A 25,384-nucleotide genomic window follows, 5' to 3' on the forward strand; every position below is an offset into this window, starting at 1 on the left:
GTGTGTGTGTGTGTGTGTGTGTGTGATCTGCTAAATAAATAAATGTAAATGTGGAACACAGTGACAAAATTAGAGAAGAAACTAGAATGACTACAATGAGAAATGAATGAATGATGCAAGTTTAAGGAGCTGGCAGCAGAAGGAGCCATGTTTAAATACCCCCTCCCTACCTACTGTAGTACCCTTGAGTGAAGTACTTAACATGAATTTCTCCAGTAAAATTAGCTGTATGCCAAAAAACTGACAGTTGATTTGCATGACAACTCCAATGAATTCTGGAATACGTGGACACCCTTCCGGAAGTTATTACAAGGTGCTGCATGATCGCACCTGTGATCAATGGTAAGCTTCTGACCGTAAGCCCTCGCTCTGTGGATGCGGACATATTTACTATTTCTCAGTATATTTGTGTTTCTCGCTGTACCGTCTATCTGTGTGCTGTTCTCACCGTGCTGTGCATGAACCCAATTTAGTGACCGTGGAGAAAAGTGTCAGCTAAATAAATGTCAGAAAAATTTTAAATTAGGGACGATATGATGAATAGTTCATGAAAGTGCATCATTACAAAGTCTGCCTGGATGATTATTATTATTGTCTTACTATTCACTCAATTATTAAACATTCATTATGGACTCCATCAGTCCACTGTGCTGAGGAGGAGTAAAGAGGGTGAGTTACTCGAAATCAGTACACGGATGGCAGTAACCTCCCTACAAGTAATGACAGCAATGGGGTCTCCACAACTGAACCATGATTTTCCAGGCCCGTGAAGAAGATGTGAAAACTTTCCCTTTGACCTGTGACATGACGGTAATCTTTGGAGTAACACTTAGTTTACCCCGATGGCTAATTTGTTATACAAAGCTATATATTTTATAGATAGATACCCACATATGTCGTGAGTTTTTTTTCCTTCTCTTCCTTTCTTTCTCAGCTTAGGCACTTTTAGAATTCCCAGAATGTAATGAGAAGTTCTCAACATAATGGGCTAAGGGCTTCAGCACTGCCAAAATAAATCCCTCATCAAAAAAACCTGGCAACAATTCTGGGATTTATCCCTGGTGCCGTCACACAAAAATATTCTGGATAAGCGCAAGAGCCATAAATGACAAAGAAATTCGAGCTCTCTTCATTTTTATACTTTGCTGTTTTTTGCATAGCAAAGTACACGTTCATAAACATAAACTGCAGGACATTCTACTGGAGCAGTTCTGATTATACTCCTAGAGTCCAGGGTACAGCAGGTGGGCCCACTGACAACTTTCCAGGTTCAAGTTTATGCTTACAATGATCACACCATGTGCTGCTTCAGTGAGGAAAATGAAACATGGGTGTGGCGCCCCCTACAGCTCACTTTGTGTCCTGCAACTCTAAACAAAAAAAAAGTTTTTGCTGAGGAATGGAGTGTGAACTTTGTCTCCCTGAAAAACTTCCATTTAGAATTTTGTTTTCAGAATGTAGAGAAGTGTCATTCATCACAAGCCTATAAAACAGGCAAATCCATTTATTTAAATTCAGTTAAGTCCACTATTATTTTTATATATTTTGGCACAGGAGGGCATGGTGGTGCAGCTGGTTTGGCTGGGGCCTGCTCTCTGGTGGGTCTGGGGTTCGAGTCCTGCTTGGGGTGCCTTCTGATGGCGTGGCGTCCCGCCCTGGGTGTGTTCCGTGCCCTGTGTTGCCGGGTTAGGCTCTGGCTCGCCACGAACCCACTTGGGACAAGTGGTTTGAGACAATGTGTGTGTGTGTGTGTGTGTGTGTGTGAGTGTGTGTGTGTGTGTGTATAAATGACTCCAAAGTACAGGTGTTCACTCCAGCATTAAAATCAGACACTGAGTTCTCAAGGAAAAAGTGCAGCTGTTAGAAATAAAAGCACTGGTGTGTCTAAATGGAAATAAAAGTAAAAAAGAAATTCTAAAGACAAGATGAGAAACTCCCTGATTTTTATTCTCATATTGTTTGTTAACGTATTTACTAATAAAATTGATTTATACTGAAATCTACACGTCACATGTCTGTAATAAATCTGAAGGGTGGAGTATCAGCTTCACTCAGTCTGTTTATATCTGCTCTATGACAAACAGACGGGGGTCAGCCATGGGAGATGAGTCACGTTAAAATGATATCATAATAAAATACCAGAAACCTGGCTATGACAGATCCCAAAAGCATTTGAAAATTAAAAAAATATTTCTCCTGATTTAAAAATGTAGAACCCAAACTAGTCTGATTCACACTTTTTCAGCTGCCGCAACTGTGTAGCATAAGAATACCGCACAGTCCTTGAAAGTGTGGTCTGCTCCTGCTGTATAAGTACATTTTCCTAGCTAATCAGACTTCACGAGACATGTGCTGCCAATGATCATTTGTTGTGAAAAGTATTCCTATAAACATAATGATCCAGCATTTGTGAATAATTTGTCATCTCCAGCAGTTACTTCAATTAATATTCCTATGGGCAAAAAGTAATGTTGATGCATGAGGTGGTTATACTGTTGCCACTAAATGTTACATAACCAAATATGACTCAGGGAAACAGCACACACATATACACAACGGGTTTACTACAAAAAAAATATATATATTCTTAATGCTGAAAGGATATTCTTTGTATGGTATTCAGACCTCTTGGGATTACTTAGGATGTCCATACAGTGAGGTCTGAGTAGTAGTCATAGTCTATAACATCCTCAGGGAGAAGAAGGGGGATTTACACTGTTTTGTGATGTAAAATTGCACCAAACTGCAATATTTGTGGAGTATCTATGGACCGCTGAACTGATGTATCCAGCTTTGTCCTCTGTGCATCTAAACAGGACATACAGTGTTTTTCTAAGAATGGCTGGATCAAGTATGCATGACTAGTCAAACTGTCTACTTGATCCTATAGTAATACCATGGTTAGATATTTCAATGTACCTCCTCAACTCATAATGACTAGTAATGTTTCGGGTCTGTGGGGGGTGCGGTGGTGCAGCGGGTTTGGCCAGGGCCTGCTGGGGTTCGAGTCCCACTTGGGGTGCCTTGCGATGGACTGGCATCCTGTCCTGGGTGTGTCCCCTCCGGCCCCGCGCCCAGTGTTGCTGGGTTAGGCTCCAGCTCGCCGCGACCCCGCTTGGGACAAGCGGTTTCAGACAGTGTGTGTGTGTGTGTGTGTGTGTGTGTGTGTGTGTGTGTGTGTGTGTGTGTGTGTGTGTAGTTGGACTACATACCTTTGGCACTGTGACTTACCTGTGACTTCCTGCGGGTTTTCCTGAAACACATATTTCCTGGAGTGTATTCTCCTGCTTTGGGCTCTACATGTTTGCATGCATAAGCAACTAATAATCAAACTTTGCAAATGTTACAGATATGTAAATGTCGTATGTGAACTATCATTTGAAAACTTGAATTGCCCACATTCATTAGTTTTACAGTTCATAAATAGCACTGCTACAAGAAATGTTTGCAATTCTTTTAAATGTGTAAGTTTTAAAATACATATTACAACCTTATCAACATTCAGCTGAAACCAGAGGTCCTTCATTCATCTGTGTAACTATATTACAGGAGACTCAGCATGTTTAATTAAGGCAAAAGATGAATACGTAAAAAATGTGAAAACATGAAAAACAAATGACATTACAGGGGTGGCTCAGATTCCAGTGTTGCCATGACGACACAGAGGATATCCTGGACTCTCGGACACAGCAAACCACTTACAGTAAGCATAAAGCCTGACCTAATACATCATTTTGGTCTTTAAAAAGGTCAGTAAAGAAAAAAGGTATAAACTCCTACTTTAAACAGACTGTTTCGAGGTTAACAAGCTGTGCCTTTTAATTGTAATTTACAATTGTACTTAGTACTTGAATGCCCATAAATAAAATGTATTTGATAACAACGCACTTAGGCACATGCATACAAAACGTATATATATATATATATATATATATATGATATTATCTGTGTATATGTTTATATACACAAGTGGTGTCAGAACTGAAAAACAAACTGCCTGCTTAAAATCACAGGCCAAATATTCTGCCATTCCAGTGGGATTATGTGGCCTTTCACTGCTTCAATCATCGTTTCATTTTTATTAGGTGTTTAAACGGTGATTTTGTCCAAAAGGACTTACATGGCTTACTTTAGCTATTATGCAGCTAAATGTTTTACAAACCATTCGGGATGAGCTCCTGAATAACAGCACACAGGGTTTTTCCCACAACTTGGACCAGCAGCCTTTCGGGCACAGGTCCAGTTCCTCCCACTGCCATATTTCGCATTAATATTGTCGCGGTAATTTTAGCTGAGCCCTTTCTGGAAATGAAAACAGGACAAAATATTCTGACTTGAGACTATGCGAGGACAACGTATACAGTGCACACTAAGGAGGGCACCGCAGCGAGCGCCGAGCGGCACACAGCAGGTCGTGTCCGAAACGCTGCGCTCTCGCTGGGACATGCAGTGCTGGATGAGTGCTGTCCATGTGCCAAGCGGAGGATGTCCTCACATGGCAGCTAAACTTCTGGCCATGCTTGCTTTCAAAAAAATGACCTCAAAGGGTACAGTAGCCAAAAAGGATACATTATGAATTCGAGAACAGCAATCCCTGTTCTCACAATTTGGCCTGGTGACTGCACTCATGTTCACAGCTGTTCACCACGGTACAAAATCTATACGCTGCAGTCATGTTCACAGCTGTTTACCACGGTACAAAATCTATACGCTGCAGTCATGTTCACAGCTGTTTACCATGGTACAAAATCTATACGCTGCAGTCATGTTCACAGCTGTTTACCATGGTACAAAATCTATACGCTGCAGTCATGTTCACAGCTGTTTACCATGGTACAAAACTTATTTGCTGCAGGTATTTCTCCCGCCCTAAAACAGCACACACACGTATGCCCAAGTGGTGTAGAGTAATTAAAAGAAGCAGGACTATTTGAATTACTCGTACAGAAACATAAGGCCGTGCAGCGGCTGTGAGAGCGAAGCCCGAAATCACTGCACTGCACTCGGGACTCGGGAGGAGCGGCACGGTCAGTGCAGAGCAGGGTCAGTACGGGCCGCTAGGAGGCGCTCTCCTTCCTCACAGGGCGCTCCGCTACAGCTCAGCGGCTCTGGCACAATACATCTTTTCCATATTTTCCCTTATTTGGCGAGAACACCTTAATTGGATTACACAACACATGGAGTTTAAATCCCCAAAAGGCGCCGATATCCAAAGTACACATCAAAATGGAGAAAATCCAAACAGACCACGAGAGCAGAGAAAAAAAGAAAAACACAGGCATATATTCGACGCACAAATTTGGGCAACGGCGCCCTGTTGTTGGGCCAGTAAAAGCCAATTTTTCTCATTTTTAAGCAGTGCATTAGAAATACCGTACAAACTTCAACACGACGAGCTTGGTGTACGTAACGGTAACCTACTGTATGTGCGCAATAAATTAATAAACCGATTCGGGAACTCAACTCGCGGCGAAAGTGCGCGAGACTACTTTTCCAGAATTCTTTGAAAAAAAAAGTTCGCGCTTCTCCACGTTTGCGCGTGACACAGCTGCAGCTCGAGGCAGTGCAGTGGCGGTGAGCGCGCGAGGACACACCTGCGCTGTGCTCCACGCGGGTAAACACCTCGCGCTTCGGCCGAGGCGCAGTCAGCGCTCCAGCTGCCCGCGGTGTCACTGTACAGCCAGCGCGCGCGGTGGTGTCGCGCGCGCATCGCGTGCGTTTTGCTCAGTCGCTCCAGTACGCGGTCGCCTAGAGCTGATGTCGAGATGCTCTGTGGCTCCAGTGTCGCTCTTAAAAGCAGGTATTGTTACCGTAAGGCGCGCGCGCGCGCACACACACACAAACCACACATAGGCAGCACACAGGAGGGTGAATTACACACTTACTTCTTCTTCTACTTCTTCTCTGCTCGTTCCCGCTCGGTTCAGAGACCAGACGCTCGTGTGTCCCGCTGTGGCGCGCGATGCCAGCACAGGGAAAGCGCTGCAGCGGTACAGTGACACTTCACCTCTCGCGCCCTCCCTCCCTCTCTCCCTCCCTCCGTCTCGTTCTCTCTCTCTCTCTCTCTCTCTCTCTCTCTCTGTCGACTCGCCCCTCCGACCAAATCTTCCAGGAGCTCGAGGGAAGGACTCGCGTGACGGCGGCTCGCGCGTCCCTTTCTGCACTCCCCTCCTGCGCGACCCCCCGAACGCGAACGCCTTAATTGGTCAAATGTAAAAAGTGCACGGATGAGGTGGACGCTTCTCTTCCTGACAGAAGAATGTGTGTGTTAAAAAAAAAAAAAAAAAAAAAAGAAAAGAAAAAAGGAGAGCGAGGAGAAGTGTGACGCGATAGGGGCGACTACGCCTTTGGATTTCACAAACATGATGTCACCCCCACCCCACAGCACCACTCAGCGCTCCTTTACTCGATCCTTTCCTTCTTTTCACACCTTTACACGGTTATTACTGCCTTCAAGCTCAATAAACAGTCTGTCTTTAATGGCTTTCACCACAAATATTACCAGTAAATGACTGACTGTCTGTCGCAGTGGTCCGTATTGTATTGGAGAAGCACAGAGCAGGAGGCTGAGGTAGCCCCAGGAGGGGATGCCAGTCCATCGCAGGGCATCACACACACACACACACACACACACACACACACACACACACACACAGAGTCATGAGTAATTTACACATACGCACAGGTGCGGTTTAGACTGAGTCTCCAGTCCAGCTGAAACACATGTCTGGAGTTTGTGAGGAGACCAACACAAATGCTGGACGAAGGCTTTGTGAGGAGACAAACCCCACGGAGACTGAGCCCGATTCAAACCCGGGCCCAGGCCTGCGGTCCGGGTGCTGTGAGGTTTGCCTCATGTTTTCAGGTGCCCTCTCGCCTCCCTCGAAACATGTGTCACATTTTCTAGTTTACTGTGAGGCAAAGGAGGCTGTATAAATGAGGAGGGCTTTACCGTTTCCGGGACACCGTGTGGGAATCCTCTTACGTATGCGCTTCCTACTGTGTGTGATGAAGAGGTGTGTGAGAGGACCAACCCGTTCAAGTGCTTTATTACCACGTCATGCTGATCCTTCTGAAGTGTCCTGTCGTGGAACAGAGTATACAGTGTCCAAACACTCGCCAAGGACAAGGGACGTCGAGCAGGAGCAAGCAGGACACGCGCTGAGACGGAAAACCGAAAAAAGACACCTTTATTTTCTTTTCCAAATGCACAGTAATACACTTATTTAGCCGAACACGTATGTTAAAGCTGCCGTGGTTAAGGAAATGAGGTGAACTTACTTATTACCAAAGACAATGTCAGTTAAGAGATTAATAAAGAAACATCACATGTTAAAATTTACCATCTAGCAAAAATAAAATGCATTTGAGATTTCGCACAACAATAAATTCATCTAAGCCTATTGTAAAAATGTCAGCAGTTGCTCGGATATAAAATTCAGAAATAACACCCTGTTTTCCAAGTTTATGTCTACAGTTGCAAGTTTTTTGCTGTAAGGTCAGACCTTTCAAATTACGAATCACTTTGAACGTTCGACCTGAAGAACTTCGTTACACAAAATGTAGTCTCGTACGGCGGGTCAAATTATACATTTTCTCCCCGTTGCAATGTTTTGACACAGTGACAGCATTTATAGCATGATTTTTATGAAATTACAGTGAATGTCAGTACATTGGCCACACGCCGACTGGGTGTCTCTAGGGCTCCTTCGAATTATGCCATCCACTCCAGCTGGTCTGTGGCCCACCAGAAGAAGAGGACTCCCAGCACTGTCACCAGGCTTATCTTCAGACAGCCATACAGCGGGTTGGACAACTTGAGCAAAGAGGACGGGGACAGCAGACATTAGGACGATTATATTACTCTTGACAGCACTGAGCCACTCGCCCGCTCATTTAAGAAAACAAGAAAGAGATCAGTATGAAAGACAGTGGAGTCTGTCTCAATAGGAGACCATCAAGTGAAAACTCCAAAGATAAAATAAGATAAACACACTGATATATTTCATAGTACTTTTTAAAGTAGGGATAATTCAGTTACTGGCAACAACAGGTAACAGAAGAAAACGAATTCTTGGCAGAATTATACAATGCAAACTGTGCTTGTGAAAAACCCAAAGCATAAATGGATAAAGCAAAAAGTAACACGCATATATTGTTTGGGATTAAAGTAGGTGCTAAAAAAAACAAACAGAATCTTGAAATAAAGAACAAGTTTGGCTTAGACTGGGTTCTTCCTCTCTTCATTAGAAATGAGTATTCACATCACACATTTCAGCTTACGGTAAAGCATCGTTTAAAAAAATATGATGTCAATATTAATATCGATAATTTTAAGTTGCACTAGAATTTTCCAGGTATAAGTATTGTAATGGAATTCAAAATTATCCAGCTGATTTGTGGTTTTGAGAAAGGACTTATACAAAACTAGGCCTTCAGTGCTCTGGATATTTATCGTCCTGCACTCATCTCACACTGTTGTGTATTTGCACTTTATGTAGTCCTGCACTCGTAGTGTTCTGTGTTGGACCATGGTCCCGGAGAAATGACATTTCGTTCCACTGTATACGAGCTATATAGAGGAATGACAATAAAAACCCACTTCACTTCACTTGACTTGAATAACCGCTTGTATAATGTAGGACCATGAATATTAAGAGCCTATCCAGCACACACAAGGCAAGATACACCCTGGATGGGGTGAGGGGTAATTGCAGTTGTTATAAAAAAATAAATAACTTGTCCTGAAGTCTTTTAAACTAGTTTGAGGAAACTAGCATTTTACATACAGTAATTGAGAGAATACCTGTTAAAGGTAACTGAGTATTCTACAGTTTGCTAAAATATCCATATTCACGTAAACATTCATTACATAAAATGTCAAACAATTTGAAACACAGACAAGCTCTGAAATTCCAAAAGGATTACCCTATTTTTTCTACATTATTGTGCAATAATTCTTGATCGTGAGATACTGCAGGAGTGGGATCATGATATGATCATGTTGTCATTCTCACAATAGCTGGGTCCAGTTCCAAGATCCTTCTAGGTAAGGACACAGGACCCTGAGTAAAAACTTTACTGTCATTAGTGAATCAGTCAATCAGCTAATGTAATAAAAGTCAACTGAAAGAGATGGACTTGTAGGCATTTTGGCCATGCAATAAAAATTACCGCTATGCATCGAAAATATGAAATTTTATACCCGTTTCTCTTTATCTGAGGTCCCAGTCCCTTTAATTCTGACTGCGCCCCCCCCCCTCCCATGATGCCTTCTTCAGTTCCTCTCCCTTCTTCCCTCCCTTGCCTTCATGGTGTGCATCTCTAAATGCTTCAAACCTATTTAGGAAATTCTCCAAAAGACAGATTGGAGTGAAAGAGTGCGGCGGGTGGACCATCTCTGTGCATTGGAGGGTGGGTTTGTGTGTGTGTGTGTGTGTGTGTGTGTGTGTACGTTCTGGCCAGGTCCCAGACGCCCTGTGGAGCATTGGCTTGGTTTGGGGGAAAGGGAGGGGTGGGCAGGGGAAGGAAGCGCAGGGCGGAGATAGTGAGTAAAGTTCCAGGTCAGAGCAAAAAGTGCTGTGGTAGTTGGAGGGGAACAGACCCAATATCCCCTTGAGATGTGACAGCAGCCACAGGTGAGCACCTACAAAGAGTGGCTCAGCAAAATACTGCAGAAATTTCAAAGATATCGTCCATGAAAAGTGCAGTGTACTCTGCATCACATTTCATTTCATGTGGGAAAATTTTACAGAAATCAGGCATTTGCCGATCGAGACCCCACGTATTTGAGCGAAATGCACAAAGTCTAAAGATGTTTTCAAATCTGTCACGGCCGTATTTTGCTTTTCCAAAATAAATAAACATTTAAATGATCAGAAGTGAATATGCACAGGCCAGTGTTTCACAGGTTTATTGAATATAAATCTGCAAAAAGCACACCGCATTACTCATGAAAAAATATTATGTATTAACTTCATATAGATAAATGCAGTCTTCTAGAATGACGATGGGTCTACGGCTTCGGTCCGTCCATATGTACAGTGGGGCGTGAGTGTCTGCGCCAGTTTATGCGGACACGTCTGTGTAGGTATATGTGCCCCTGTGCCCGTTCCTATTTACCCTCTCATATGCCACCTCGCTGTGGGCTGATTCATGTTGGCTTTAAAAGGCAAACCCCTGAGAGTGAAGCCTGAATAAGAGGACAGGAATTTCTCACTTGCGTCTGATCATTTCTCCATTAAAAGACACTCAGCAAACTGTCCTGTGTTCCAGCCATGCTGCTTCTTCACATACTGCACCCCCTGGAGTTTGTTAAAATTACAACAGTGCTCTTCCACAGAGAAATACCTTGTAAAAATTAATCCTGGGAACCAGCAGAATGTCTAAACACACACACACATTTTCAGAACCGCTTGTCCCATACAGGGAACCAGAGCCTACCCGGTAACACAGGGCATAAGGCTAGAGGGGGAGGGGACACACTCAGGACAGGACGCCAGTCCGTCACAAGGCACCCCAAGCGGGACTCGAACCCCAGACCTACTGGAGAGCAAGACTGTGGTCCAACCCACTGCGCCACCGCACCCCCCAAGAATGTCTAAACATTTCTATTTATTAGGTTATAGTGATCATAGCCATATGATAAACAGCCGTACAGTTCAGCTTCCGTTAGCTGTGACTACAGGGACTCTTCCTCTATCTGGAATACCCAGGAGGGGTGGGCAGCCACTGGCACTTGGACCCCCACAGGTTTATTTTTCTCCCTTGTTTTATGGTTGGGTGTTTTTTTGTTTCCTTTCCTCCGTGGCGAGTTGGCTTACTTCACAGCTTTACTAGGTAATATTGTTATTACAGTCATTACATGTACAATATAGCTAGACTTCCAACTATGTTTTTGCGGCCTGATAATCCATTGCTCAGCGCTCTGTGTCACTGTGAGAGAAGAGTGCTCTATCAAAATAAATTGAACTGAACTGAATAAAATTGAATTGAATTGAGCTAGGGGGTGTGGTGGCACAGTGGGTTTGATCAGGTCTTGCTCTCTGGTGGGTCTGGGGTTTGAGTCCCACTTGGGTTGCCTTGTGAGGGACTGGCATCCCATCCTGGGTGTGCCCCCTCCCCCTCCAGCCTTACACCCCATGTTGCCGGGTTAGGCTCTGGTTTGCGGCAACCCCGCTTAGGACAAGTGGTTTCAGCCACTGTGTGTGAATTGAATTGATGTAAGAGGTGTGACTGTGGCCAAATCAAACTGGGCAAACATTCAAATCCAAGAGGGGAAAGGGTTAAGTTTGGGAAAGGACACTTAATATTTTTAATCCAAACCAGAAAATTGTACTGTCATACACACTTTCAGAACCGCTTGTCCCATAGAGGGTCGCAGGGAACCAGAGCCTGCCCGGCAACACAGGGTATAAGGCCGGAGGGGGAGGGGACACACCCAGGACAAGACGCCAGTCTGTCACAAGGCACCCCAAGCGGGACTCAAACCCCAGACCCACTGGGGAGCAGGACCTGGTCCAACCCACTGCGCCACTGCGCCACTGCACCCCCCTGTGCTGTCATACATATATAAGTAAAACAAACTATTTGCTTAAAACAAAACACAAGTAAATAATAATGTGATGCATTAATCGTTAAATTTTCTTAAAATATCATACCAAATTAACATTAGCCTAGAGCTTGTCAAAAGGTGTCATGGTCGGTCCCGGAAGGAAGTGGCAGACCTAAGTGCAGAGTGGAATAAGGGCTTTATTATGGGAAATCCAAGAGACTTCATCACAGGACAGGCAAAAGGTCTTCGAGTCGCAAACGTCGTTAAAGGGGCAATCCAGAAAGCGAGGTCGATACGCAGACAAGAGGTCGATGATCAAAAGGAGGCACAAGGATAAAGGAGTAGGGTCTCGGGACTGGGAAAGGGCTTAGGGATGAGGAAAGAGTAGAGAAGACGTAAGGAGGTCGCAAGCAACAAGGCTGAACAAGGTTCCACGTCATCTCCTGGTCTGATGCTGCCTTTTATGCATCGGTCTGCGCCACGCCCCAGGTGTTCCGCTTCGGCTCGGCGGCGTGGGCGTGGCAAAAGGTTATTCTCAAAAGGCATCTCTTTTGGTCTCAGTTCTGCCTTGATCTCCCCTGAGCTCCATGAATCAAGTGCAATGTTACCTGTTTAAAAAGTTCTTAAAGTTCTGTATGCAGCTAAGGGGGGGGGGGGGGGGGGGGGGGGGGGTCCTGCTCTCCGGTGGGTCTGGGGTTCGGGTCCCGCTGGGGGTGCCTTGCAACAGACTGGCGTCCTGTCCTAGGTGTGTCCCCTCCCCCTCCAGCCTTACGCCCTGTGTTGCCGGGTTAGGCTCCGGCTCCCCGCAACTGTGTGTGTGTGTGTGTGTGTGTGTGTGTGTGTATGCAGCTATTCTTGCAATGGACTGGCATCCTGTCCGGAGTGTGTCCCCTCCCCCTCCAGCCTTGCAACCTGTGTTGCCAGGTTAGGCTCTGGTCCGCCACAACCCCACTTGGGACAAGCGGTTTCGGACAACGTGTGTGTGTGTGTGTGTGACACCGGATTAAACCCCAACGAATGTGAAGGGCGTGAAACTGAAGGTGTACTCAAACACTTCTCACAATAGAGCCTGCAGAAACGGCGCTTCGCCGTATTTGTTTCCTTACAATTTCGTAGGTTTTCGGCTAACCCTAACGGAAGCAAATTCAAACTCATATATTAATTGGCAAATCTCAAGTACTGAGGTTTATCTATTGCCATACATTTATTTAAGTACTTCCATTTCTTAAAAGTAGATTGTAAAAAGATAAGAAATGAAAATGCCTTTCTGATGTCATTCAGAAAGCAGGTTGAGGCAGATGAAGACCAGTAGCTGGGATAAGCGACGTGAGAGAAGCAGAGGTTAAAGAAGGATAAGGGAATAAATTACGACTTCGTGCCTGCATACCCCAGACCTGCTCCTTTAACCCACCATGGCACAGTACGGCCCTCCATGCACCCATGGCCCACCCCACCCTCTCACCCCTAAAAGTACAGCCTACAGTGCTCCCCCTCCATTTCACATCCCTTCCTGAAGTTATGGCTTACAGTGTGATGCAGAAGATTTATAAGCCCTCCATCTCTCTGAAATGCCCCCCAACCCTCCCTGGAACTCGCAGACGCTCTGGCCTTTAGCTACTTCCAAAAACCCAGCCTTTTAAGGCTAGCTTGCTTTCTACGGACGTCACATGACGTTCTAAACAACCAAACTGAAACATACTGGGCCGTATTCCCGAGACGCAGACGAGGCCGCAACTAGAGTGCCGCGCTCTTCCGAAGATGCCTAAACGGTTAACGCTCATACCGTCTTCTCATAAATCGAGCTACATATTGAGCTTGAAAGATCCGTCACTAGAAAGCATAAGACCAAAAGCTGAGTCGGTGCCGGTAGTGTGTCTTTAATTTAGTGTATGCTCTTTCTTCATGCAAAGTGGGACATGTCCTCAACATCATAATGAAAAACCACAAAGACCAAGCGGATATTTTATATTCAGTAACTTCACTTTGTATTAGCTGTCAGTTTCAGGGAAAGGCAATGCTCATTTTGAAGGACCAATATTTCTCCCATTAAATAAATTATAATGATGCATGAGGCATCACGTGATATTGGACTCAGTTTGTTTTGTGTAGCGCGATTAAGGGAAAAAAAATCACACAAAGACAAGAAACGCTTCTGTGGAACTGAGCTCACGAATCGAAGCGGATTATTAATTCATGAGCGCACTCTAGCAGCACTGACAGAGATGCTTTTTAATGGCAAACAGAATTAGATGAAGCCAATGCATAATAGCACAGGGCATCTTCCTGCACGCGTCTGGGAAATGTCATAAAAAGCATCCGACTAAACCTACAAAAAAGCGTTCGTAATCTTTCTTTGGATAAAAGCAATGTTACGTGAGCTGTCGCGTTACATTACCGACTTCAAATTTATTTGGACGCAATTTCTTTTAAGGTTCGACCCCATGTAAAGTGGGGCCAACTTCTTTGTCTTGACTCAGACATTATCTACTTATTTAAGCCGTCAGCCTTCAGTGTTCCGACTGCTGTTGCCAACTTCATAGAGTCTGGGTCTTGTACCTCAAAGGCTAAGTAGCTGCGAACAACAGATCCGATCTCGGAATATCCTGAATACCCAGAATACCCTGCACCATTAGCTCCTAATTATGGTGTGAATTTACTGAGCCACTTGTGGTTGTTTCCACACAGACCCAGTGTTACTCTCACAGCTCGGGGTTCCTGCTACCTCTCTAACCCTCTCTCCCTCTCTCTTCTCGCTCACCGCCGCTCCGTCTCCCCTTTTTTTACCACGTTACATCAGAGTGAGAGAGAGAGCGAGCGTAAGGCTACCACAGTTTTCTCCATATTTGGGGTGAGGAATGCCGAAGGGTCACAGAGAGGCAACAATGAGTGACTGTGACTGATCTCGTGCAGTCTAACACACACCCCCCCCACCCCACCCCACCCCACACTCCCCCGTCACCGCTACTCCTCCGGCTCTGTCTGCACATGCATGACCGTAACCGAACGCATGTAAAGGGAGGTGGGTGGTGCCAAATCACCATCATGAACATGCAAACATGTCGGCCGCAGTTGCAATGCCCCTGGTCATTCGACGTGAGCAGCTCACGGTCACGGTGTTCGTGTCTGATTGATGCTTATAAGTCTGATCCTGAGTGTGAGGTCGGTGTGCTGGTGACAGAGCTGGGGCCGTACACCTGCCCCCTCTGCTGTGTGTTGAACCGGTCTATGAATTTTGCACTGAACAACACACTCGCTGTACAGACTCAGGGTGGGGGTCAAAGCCAGTGAAATTCAGCCATACGGTGTTTTGCTGTTACTCTTTACCTTGATATGTTAATATGACGGGTGTAGATTATTGTCACATGGTGCCATGGTGATTTGAAGGCTCTTGACGGACTGAAAATATATATCATTGTGTCTGCAATGCAGCGGCAGCATGGTATGCAGCGCGACTGGTCACGGTTATTACAATATTCCAGTATTTTACTGTACCGTGTCGCTGGTCCATTACAAACGCATACAGTCTGTAGTGCGGACTGTGTGTGTAAAGTGTGCATCATGGCCTATAGTACCTATTGTACTATACATTCACTGTTTCAGCTGGCTTACAAGAACAAGTTTTGGATTCAACTCTTTGCCCAGGACTGTTCTTTGCTTGGATCGCCTCGCACAATGCTGTCACATCCAGAGTGACAAAGTTTCTCTACTTGTGAGGTTAGAGCGAACAGAAAAGCTCCATGGGACATTGACAGCGTAAGAGTGCGTTACCTTGCTCTTCCTGCGATGGGCCTTCAGCTCTGTGCTCAGTTTCAGTATCTCCCTTTGAGTCGCCTGAGTCTGCTGCAGTAGGAGGACAAAGTCTTCCCTCTGTCTCTCACCATCGTTGTCCTCCTAAAAAGCACACATGTGCAAAAGACACATTCCGTTGGCATGCCATACATCAGAACCCCCCTCCCCCCATCCCACCTCACCTCCCAACCCCACAAACCTTTTAACTCACACTCCTACCTCAAAGTCCAAAGACATCCTGGTCACCGGTGTGTCGTGTTCCTCCGCCTCATCTGAGGAGCTGCTAACCCCGTCTTCCATGTCACTGCTGCAGAGACGAGTACAGTCGCCATGACGACGCACCGCTTCCCACGGTCGCTCGTTACTGACCATCACCGAGGGCTTCCGGGTGTACAAATCGGAGAATCCCTTCAAGTACTCGTTGCCGTAGCAACCGATGATGCCGGTACAAGCCTTCGTATTACCAGTGCGTACATGACAACAGGAACCGTGCCAGATTGTACACGACTGCAAAACTAATTATTCACTTCTAATGCATTTGACACTTTGGCGTATTATTTCATTAGAAGCCCTAGGATGATTTGTCAGAATAATGTACAATTTTTGTCCATTTTGGGGCCATTTTGAAATATTTTAAAGCGCTTCTTTTCGCGCAACGAAAACTTTCAATGAAAATGGCATTATTATCTTCGGTTTTTAAACTGGGTCACTAGAAATAGTCAAAAACAGATGTTTGGAAAAACAAACAGATGATGTAACTCAGCGTTCGTAGCGTAAGTGCTTTGACAGCAAGACTTCCCAAGCGAAGGACTAGAGTGCTTATTTCCCAGAACCAGAACCATTTATTTGGTTTTCCCTTCTTTGTGTACAGCTGCAGGCGGGTAAGTTACTAAACCGCAAGGAACTACAAAAAGTAAGAGGCCCGGCAATGCCTTCGTAACACGGAGAAAGGGTTTTGTGGAATCTTTTTATGCAGCATTTTTCTTGCGCAAACTTCACAGGAACAACGGATCCCAGAAAGAGGATTTACTCTCTCTACATATTTTTTCAACTGAACAGAGGGGGCAAGAAATATGTAGAGAGAGTAAATCCTCTTTCTGTTGCTGGGGACTGGTGCAGTGCGACCGCCTACTTGCCTGTCTGTCGGAAGGTTGGTCTGAAGGCAGAACCTCACGGTGTGTTTCCTCTCTGAGTTATTCAGGGCTAAAATGCACAAGGAAAAATTGGTTAATCGCTGGCTGCCTTGGTGTCGTGCTCCGCGCAGGGTTCACTTAGGGAGAATTTTGTTGAACCTCTTATTAGAACCACATCTGGGAAACCCTTGATCATCCCACACTATATTATACTGAAAGACTCAACAGGGGGGGTGCGGTGGCACAGTGGGTTTGGCCAGGGCCTGCTCTCCGGTGGGTCTGGGGTTTGAGTCCTGCCTGGGGTGCCTTGTGATGGACTGGCGTCTTGCCCTGGGTGTGTCTCCTCCCTTTCCAGCCTTATGCCCTATGTCGCTGGGTTAGGCTCTGGTACCCCCCAACCCCACTTAGGACAAGATGTTTCAGACTGTGTGTGTGTGTGAGTGACTCAACAGAGTATTGAGGAAATGTTCTCACAACAAAGGACACCACAGTGACCACTTGGGAAGTGAAGCCAATGTTTCCTAGAGACGTGTTACCCACAGCCACAACTCCTAGTAATGATCATCACTAACAAATGCAAAATATTTCAAAGAAAATAACTTGATGTTACTGGTATTACCGTGAAACATAAGAGAGGAGTGAGCTATGAAAAACCTTTGGCTTCCTCGCTCACTGTCTCTCATTGTACTGCTCCCTTCTGGCACAAATCACACACCTAAACACACAGTAAGTGGTCTAAAAGTCAACACAATCATGTCATTCTTATTAGGTAAGCAAGTACACATCAGATGATGAGTGAAGAGCAGAGGCATGCCTGCTTCTGTGTGTGTGTGTGTGTGTGTGTGCGAGCACACATCTTTGCACCTGCATGTACATGTTTTCCTAGGTTGCCAGGACACCCAGCGTTTGAGGAGAGGACAAGGTCATAAACACACAAGCTAAAAGAATGTCAAGAAGCAGCAGAAATGTAAACAGTGTTGGGGGAGGGAGGAGTGAAAGAGAAGGAGAGGGGCAGAGAAAGTGAGGAAGGAGCAGAGGAGAAGGGTGCATCCGATGAGCCCTTCTTTCACGTTTTCATCTCCCCCCGTGTCTCTCTCTCCCTCCGTCCGCGACTTTATCGCGCTCATTGCCGCTCTGATCTGCCCCTTTCCTGGTTTTAATTCACTTCCTCTCCTTTTCCTTCATTCCCTCTCATATGAGGTCAGCGTGGAATTCCAGGAACTGTTTCGAAATCCTTGTATGTAATTGAGATAATTCATGTCCACATTTGGAGTTTTTACTAACCTTCTGTCCCACATTAGTTTATTAAAGAATTTGTTTCTTTCAATTTTTTCCCAAAAATTTCACAGTCATTCATCTTCGAATAGCACTGTTTTACATGAAATAACTAAAAATGCCCTAAGTCTGCAACATTTGTCAAAGTATGTGCCGTATGGGGTATGAATATCGGTGGAATCCGTAATGAGAAATTAGTTATTCAGACACTGCGATTTCATAAATGATTTCAGACATATTAAAGGTTATTAAATCTGAAGCTGGCAAAAGCCAGTCAGCTGAAAGTATAACACAGCGCTGCTTGACAGTATGTGAACCCTGTAGGGATAGTCAAAATTCTAGAATAAAATATTACTGTCATGGCTGGGTCTGGAAGGAAGCGGCGGACCCAAGTGCAGAGCGGTACACGTGGAGTATTCGGGGAAATCCAAGAGAGGAGGTCAGAGAACAGGCGATGGGTCTTCGAGGTGCGAACGTCGTAACAGGGAGAATCCGAAAGGCGAGGTCGGTACACAGGCAAGAGGTCGATGATCATAAAGAGGTATAGGATCGTGGGAACAAGGGACGGGATCGGGGAAGGCCTTCGGGAACAGGAATTAGCTAGGAGGTCGCAAATGAGAATGCCGAACAAGGTTCCGCATCAGCTGCTGGTCTGATGCAGCCTTTTATGCCCCAGTCTGCGTTGCGTCCCAGGTGTTCCGTGTCGGCTCGGAGGTGTGGGCGTGGCAATTACAGTAAACTTATGAAATCTAAACGTTAAATGTTAAACTTATAAAATGAATAAATGACTATGATTTACACACCTGACTCTACTTACCTACTTGCTTACTTGCTGACACTTGGGCTTCACTTATTTTTACACCTGCACTACTTGTGTGTTTCTACTACACACACGATTTTCTCTAGAGCAACACATGGAATTGGTCATTACACACCTATTATGCCACATGAGAAACAGTGATCCTCTTTAAATATCATTTTGTGGTAAAACTAAGGGACATGAGGGGTTCTCATACTTTCAAGCAGCACTGTAGTTGTAGGTGAATGAGGTGTTTTGAAATATGAGAGCAGGGAGAGCTTAGCTGTCCGCTACTTTGGATTTATGTGTCCCATTTATGTGCATTTTCAACTGATTTGTTTCTCTCAGTTTAGGGTCATTTTATCACACATTATAGTACAGAGAACATTAGCAGGAGATCCTTTACAAGTGTGCACATGTAAAATTTTGTAATACATTATCCTCCATGGGTACCACATTGCTATGCCTCAGCTCCCGTAGGGCAGTGACTCCAGACATACAGTACAGGAAAGTATGATCACACACATTGTCTGAAACCACTTGTCCCAAGTGGGGTCGCGGGGAGCCGGAGCCTAACCTGGCAACAGAGTGGGTAAGGCTGGAGGGGGAGGGGACACACCCAGGATGGGACGCCAGTCCGTCGTAGGGCACCCCAAGCAATGCTCAAACCCTAGAGCCACCGGAGAGCAGGACCCGGTCAAACCCACTGCGCCACTGCACCACCACACCCCCTGAACTATGATCAAATGACATTAATATTCCGAAAACCAGTAATGTTAACCTGGCCTTGCTAAAAGGATAAACGGGACAGCTGGTAGCGTAGTAGTTAGAGCTACTGCCTTTGGATCCAAAAGTTACAGGTTTGATCCCCACCTCTGGCTGCATTACCTTGAGGAAGGTACATGCTCCAGTAATAAAAACCGAGCTGTATAAATGGGTAAATAATTGAAAGCACTCTAACACTGTAAGTTGCTTTGGAGAAAAGTCTCTGATAAATATGAAATGGCCTTATTGGGGAAGGTGTGTAGTATGTACATCATTTAGTTTGTTATAGTTACCAGATCTGATTTAAAAACAATATGTATATAGAGCAAATAAAATTACTGTATCAGAACCGTTTAATTAAATCATCATCATATAATCACCTGCATACTCCGCAGCGCCATCTTGGTCATCGTTGTAATAGCGGTAAAAAGCCTCAATTCGCTCTTTCTCCTGCTCCCAGTTCCTCTCTTGTACTTCCTCATTGTCATCGTCATCATGGAACTCATGCTCCTCTACTCCTACGGCACTGTAAGCTTCGTGTTCAGAGGGAAGATGTGTGGTGATTTCCTCTCCAGGCTCTCCCATAACATCTACATCTGTAGCTGTCACTTCCTGGCCTACTCTCTCCAGCTCTTGGCTGATCATATGCTGAAAACTGAAAGAACCGTGGGGCTCCAACACTGCTGCGTTATGTGCTTCTGAGGTTAGCTCCTCTGGTGTCATCTCTGTCTTCCAGGACCTCTCCTCTCTATACCCAAAATCTTTAGTCCCTGGTGCTGAAGCTTCTGAGAGGATCCATTCTCTCTGCTCTGAGATGTTTAGAGATGCAGGCTCTGTCCCATCTTTTGGCCAAGTGGTTGGATAACTTGAGGTTTCTAAAGGCTCTGACAGGCTGAAACTGTCCTCTGAGCTTCTGTCACTGTCTGTGCCAGAGAAGGAAATACCTGAAGTCTGTGTATTCCAGGTTCCCAGGGTCTCCAGCAAACTGCTTTGACCAGGGTAGCCATCATTCCTTTCTTCAAGTTCCATGAAATCCCTCTTTCCATCACCACCTGTACAACTGAAACTAGATTCACCATCATTTTCTTGACCACACTCCGCTTCCTCTATTTCATTTTTACACTGAAGTTCATCATCACTTTCATCTTGTGTATCACTAAACTTTTGTCTGTTGTCATGTAAATGTTCCCCTTCAATAAATTCCTCTTCGCTAGATTCGCTTCCCTTTGTAACTTTTAATGATTCGAGGTCTTCTAATTCTTCATTGTCTTGCTCGCTCAAAGAATATGAAGATAAAGCCCCAGTCTCTTCCAGCACGTCTCTTTCACCTTCTGCATGTCTACCCATGTCTTTCTCTTCCATATCCATATTTTCCTCTTCTATCCAGCCTTCCTCTGAACCTTGCTCTTCTGTTATCTTTCCCAAAACAAAGGCATCATTGTCCTTTAGAAGATCCCCTACAGTTTCCTTCCAGGACAAATGCTCCTTGCAGAGATCTGTATGCTTCTCTAGAAGTTCCCATTCAGACAGCTCTCTTTCCAGAGGTGCATTACCTTCCAGCTTTCCTGTTTCCTGTGTTGATTCAGTTTTGATCCCTCCCACTTCCTTCTCTCTGTCTTCTTCATCTTCCTGCTGAAAGCACTCTGAGGGGTACTCTGCATAGTCTTCTCCAATCACTCCTTGGTCGTCCTCAGAAAACTCCTTCAAGTCTCCCCCAAGCTGATGATGATGATGTAAGCCTTCGAGAAACTGTTTGTCAAAGTTGTCTTTGCCATGGGACAATAGGCCAACAGCAAACTGCCTGGTCCCACTGTGTGCCTCAGCTATGACTTCTTTCTCTTCGTCATCTTTCTTTTCTTCTCTGCTCTCCAGTTTTTCATTTGTTCTTCCTTCCTGTTGCATCTCTGCATGTGGAGGTAGTACATGAGAAAAGGTCATTTTCATTGTATTTTCATCACCACCAATATCTCGTTCATCCTGAAACAAAATCTGTGTACTTCCTCGATAATCTGTGACTTCCTCTCTTTCCTCTAAATATTGACCCTTCAAATTGGCCACCCGAGACAAGTAGTCAGGATGACCAGAATCATCCATTCCAACATCCTCTTGTTTGTCTTCTGTGAAATCTCTCTCCTTATGGCTGGTTCCTTGCACGTCTTCATCACCTTCATCTTCTGTTGAATCTCTCTCCTTATTGCTAGTTCCTTGCCAATCATCATCACCTTCATCTTCTGTTGAATCTCTCTCCTTATTGCTGGTTCCTTGCACACCTTCATCACCTTCATCTTCTGTTGAATCTCTCTCCTTATTGCTAGTTTCTTGCCAATCATCATCACCTTCATCTTCTGTTGAATCTCTCTCCTTATTGCTGGTTTCTTGCACAACATCATCACCTTCTTCTTCTGTTGAATCATTCTCCTTGTTGCTGAGTTTTTCTTTATTATTCTCATCTCTTTCTCCCTTCAAATCTCTGTCTTCATTGCTCGTTTCTACTGTGACATCATATGCTAGAGCCCCTACATTCTGAATATCCCACTGGCATTCCTCCCCAGACATACTACTGAAGACTTCCACAGTTTCTTTCATTTGCTCTAGATCTTCATCCACTTCTTTTAGCCCTGGAAGCCAGCTGAAGCCAATGCTTTCAGTTCTTTCTTCGTCACTCTCATTAAAATTTAGGGCATCAAAGTTTAGATCCTCTTCCTGGTAAGATGGCAAAACTGTATCTGCAATAAACAAATTTGGATCATTTAAAACAAAGTTTATCATTTCACATTTGTTTTATATGAAATGGTGTTTATGACTAGTTTGGGTTTAATAGGTTTCACAGATCTTACTTGTCCTGTAAAATCTAGATAAATAATTTCTTGTTAAACATATGTATAACAAATTCTCTCTGTTATCGCTCATCAGAATAGAAAATTAATATAGCCCAAGTTATGAAAACTGAAAAGAAAGGGCAAATTAGTCCAAATTTAAGTTTGGAGTGGTGCTCAAACTGCTTTGACAGAAGATTAAGATAAGTGTGGTCCAGAGTCTATAAACTCTATCTTGGATGTTGTTTGTGTATATATTATATTCATAGGTGTTGGAGGTGAATATTTAAGGAAGCCTGGGTGGTGCACCTGAACAATGCAGTCACATGTGGGTTTGACCCCTGATATATCTGTATAGAGTTTGTGTGTTCTCCCAGTGTTTGGACAGGTTTACTCTCAGAGACCACTTTCAGGTGATTTGATGATTCTGAGCTTCTGGTAGTGTGTGTATGCATGGGGGAATGTGTGATCTCTTGTGGTATAATAGTGTACTGCATAAATGAGTGAATTATTGTACTGAGCATCATCTATTAAAGTTAACATTGTAAGTCTCCGTGGACAAGGTGACAGCTAAATAATAAACAGTAATCACTATATGTCAATCTAGGAAAAAGTGTTGACTAAATGGATAAATGTAAATGGAAAACTCCTTTATGTAACTGTTGCCAAAACAAAACTGACTACATACACGTATGTCTACTTAAATTAAATTTGTATCTCCTTTTTTGGATTAAATGGGTAACAAAGCTTGAACTAGATCACACCATATTTAAAATTATTGACAATTTATAGGATGCATAAAATCTGCTCTTTCCAAATGTGCAGTATATGCAGAAAAAGACACAGTGATTTTCCAGGACACAAAGGTGGTTCTTACCTAAAGGTCCATGACAAAACATGTCAGATATGGGGGAAAAAAAAAAAGATTTAATGTTTGGGGGGGGGGGATCCCTTTAGAAGATGTTTAAACGGCTTTGCTCTTATTTTATTAAAAAAAAAAAAAAAAAAAAAGCTAACATTTTGTGCACGACAGCGCCACCTCTGGATGTGGTAGAACTGCACATTAAAAGTGAAGTTGGAACCCAGAGCGCTTGTGAGGTTTGGGTTCCCTCTAGTGACACTTTTTCATATTACAACTGACTGAAGAAATAAAAAGGTGTGTTGAGTGTTTCGTGAGGAAGACAAGCAGAAGGCATCTTACCTGAAAACGCATCATTTAGTAAGTCAGTGATGTTTTGTTCCATTTTATCTGAAAGAAACGAGGGAAAATACTAATGAAACATTTCCTTGTTCTGAAATAAAAGCATTTTACATTCAAAAGCTGCGTTTGGTACAAAAAAAAAGAAAAAAACTGTTCTTGACCTTCATTAAAACATTCTGAATTCTTTAAAATATATTCATAATTATAAACAATGATGTTTTACACCAAGTAACTGAAGAAATATAACTGATTCATCAAACAAATTTGTATTCAGCAAGTATGTTGCAGTAGGTACAAATTAAGTAAGTACGCACTTTAAATTTTAACATACAAAATGCAGAATTGGTGCATTTTAGCATAAAATAACTGCGAATGATTATAATAATTGAACAAAGAAAAATAAATGTATAAGGAAACAAGTAAAAGTGCAGACAAAGAGCCAAGCCACCCATCCCTTTGTCTCCAATCATAACATGCAGTGAAATTACCACACAAACGTGAGCCATCTAATGCCTTGAACAGCAATAATTAAAATAAAATCTATTAATAAAAGACGTGCCAAAGAGAAAAAGAGTGAGGCCTTGGTCTTACCGCTCTCGTTTCTTTGGTGATTTCCTGTCACAGTGGCAGCATAAAAAAAGAAGCCAAAAGTAAGAAGAGTGAAAACCGAGTGCGGTTTTACTTAAAAGGATGTAAATTGCAATGAAAAAGAAAAATATAAGCATAAAAGCTGCTTGTAAGTTTAGATGCGTGACTCAAAAGCTATGTGAAAACATGTCTTTCGTAGCAAAGTTTTGTTTTGGTTCCGGTCCCTCTCGCACTGGCAGCTGAGGTAGCCGAGGTAACGGAAAAGCCCATTTTAACTGTGGTTCAGCTACTTCATCGAGAGATGCGGCAGATGTCATGCGCAACAAGGGTTTTTTTTTTTTAATTCTCTATAACCCTCCCCATCCATGTCAGCTTATCTGCTTCCGTAATAACCTCTCCACCAAACCAGCTAAGATAAAATGCATATCAACTCCTTTTTTTTTATTCTTCACTCACAGTGTAAGCAATGCTTTATAATTCTCTACTTTGTTCCACTAAAGAGTTTGCAGAGTGCAAAGGCCCCGCCACCAGCAGACGGTTTCCTTCCTGACTTCGGAGCTCGAGCCGAGCGTTACGCTGTAGCACGCACTGCAAACCTCAAAACCGTGTGTGTGTGTGTGTGTGTGTGTGTGTGTGTGTGTGTTTGAAAGAGGACAAGTGCCAGCCAGAGTAACCAGTGTTATGTTTTTCATAGACACACACAGCCCACCGCTGTGGTGTTGGTTTAGCGCTCTGTTTTCGTGTGTATATTTGCACATCTGTCACGACACAAAAATGAGGTCTTGACACGTGAACAGACAAATCTTCGATCCGAGCACCTATCACTGGAACACACTTTGGTTTGTTTCCTCCAGCCTTGTGTGTATATCAGGCTTCCAGTTCATAAGATAATGCACTCATATGATGTTGCAGAAGATATTTTTGACCGTGATAGTCGAATAAGATTAAATTTACTCTTCCTTGATCCCCCCCCCCAATAAAAATTTTGTATGCACAGCTGATGACTCAGATATGTCACTCATATTACATTTTCTGATGCTGTTAATTTAGTGAGTTATGTATCTCCTAGTCTAATTTTTTGCATAAATCCCAGGAAACAAGGCAGCTACTTATGTGAGTCACACAAGTACCTTTTTTCCGTGTGTCGGCTCCGAAAAGAGGTCAATCGCAACTCTAATACGTGAATTTCTAGGGCGGAATGAAATTGCTGGTTGACTTTGGTAGAGCCAAATAGATAATGCCTGAATCGTGAGTGAAGCAATTCTAAGAATTCTAATCCTTCATCATTCATAGTGGCAGAGAGTCAAAAATGTATTATTATTGAAAATGACAAGTAAAAAAAAAGTGTAAAAAAATGTTACATTATTTAATGGCAGGTAAAAAAAGTGTCAAAAATGTTTTTAAAAAAAAGTTGTGTCTAACATGCAAAAAAGTGTCAAAAACATCTAAAAGTTTTTAGACATA

At 43.8% G+C, this 25,384-nt stretch overlaps 2 protein-coding genes across 3 annotated transcripts in view; both read right to left on the reverse strand.

Annotated features, from left to right (window-relative positions):
- Positions 1-6,176, reverse strand: part of LOC108939278 (filamin-A-like) — a 37,175-nt gene extending 30,999 nt beyond the window's left edge. For both annotated transcript variants that reach the window (XM_029246347.1, XM_018760458.2), the window contains exon 1: positions 5,886-6,176. The gene's annotated coding sequence lies outside the window, so the exon portion shown is untranslated. The remainder of the gene's footprint in view (positions 1-5,885) is intronic.
- Positions 6,177-6,831: 655 nt separating this feature from the next.
- On the reverse strand, positions 6,832-24,384 carry LOC108939050 (midasin-like). The gene is made up of 7 exons (XM_018760153.2): positions 23,924-24,384; positions 23,333-23,380; positions 19,696-22,041; positions 16,480-16,546; positions 15,563-15,650; positions 15,323-15,445; positions 6,832-7,816 (listed from the first exon to the last, which is right to left on the reverse strand). Exons 2-7 carry the CDS (start codon positions 23,373-23,375, stop codon positions 7,715-7,717), a joined length of 2,769 nt encoding a protein of 922 aa, XP_018615669.2. The 5' UTR covers positions 23,376-23,380; positions 23,924-24,384; the 3' UTR covers positions 6,832-7,714.
- Between the last annotated feature and the right edge of the window lie 1,000 nt (positions 24,385-25,384).

The sequence above is a fragment of the Scleropages formosus genome, chromosome 19, assembly GCF_900964775.1.
Source record: "Scleropages formosus chromosome 19, fSclFor1.1, whole genome shotgun sequence".
Classification (NCBI taxonomy): Eukaryota; Metazoa; Chordata; class Actinopteri; order Osteoglossiformes; family Osteoglossidae; genus Scleropages; species Scleropages formosus.

Coding starts and splice junctions, on each gene's coding strand:
- LOC108939050 (XM_018760153.2), bottom strand. CDS start 23,375: ATGGAACAAAACATCACTGACTTACTAAATGATGCGTTTTCAG. Junction 15,651..16,479: donor ACCAACCTTCCGACAGACAG/GCAAGTAGGCGG, acceptor TCGTCTCTGCAG/CAGTGACATGGAAGACGGGG. Junction 7,817..15,322: donor CCCATCGCAGGAAGAGCAAG/GTAACGCACTCT, acceptor TCTTTGCTCAAG/TTGTCCAACCCGCTGTATGG.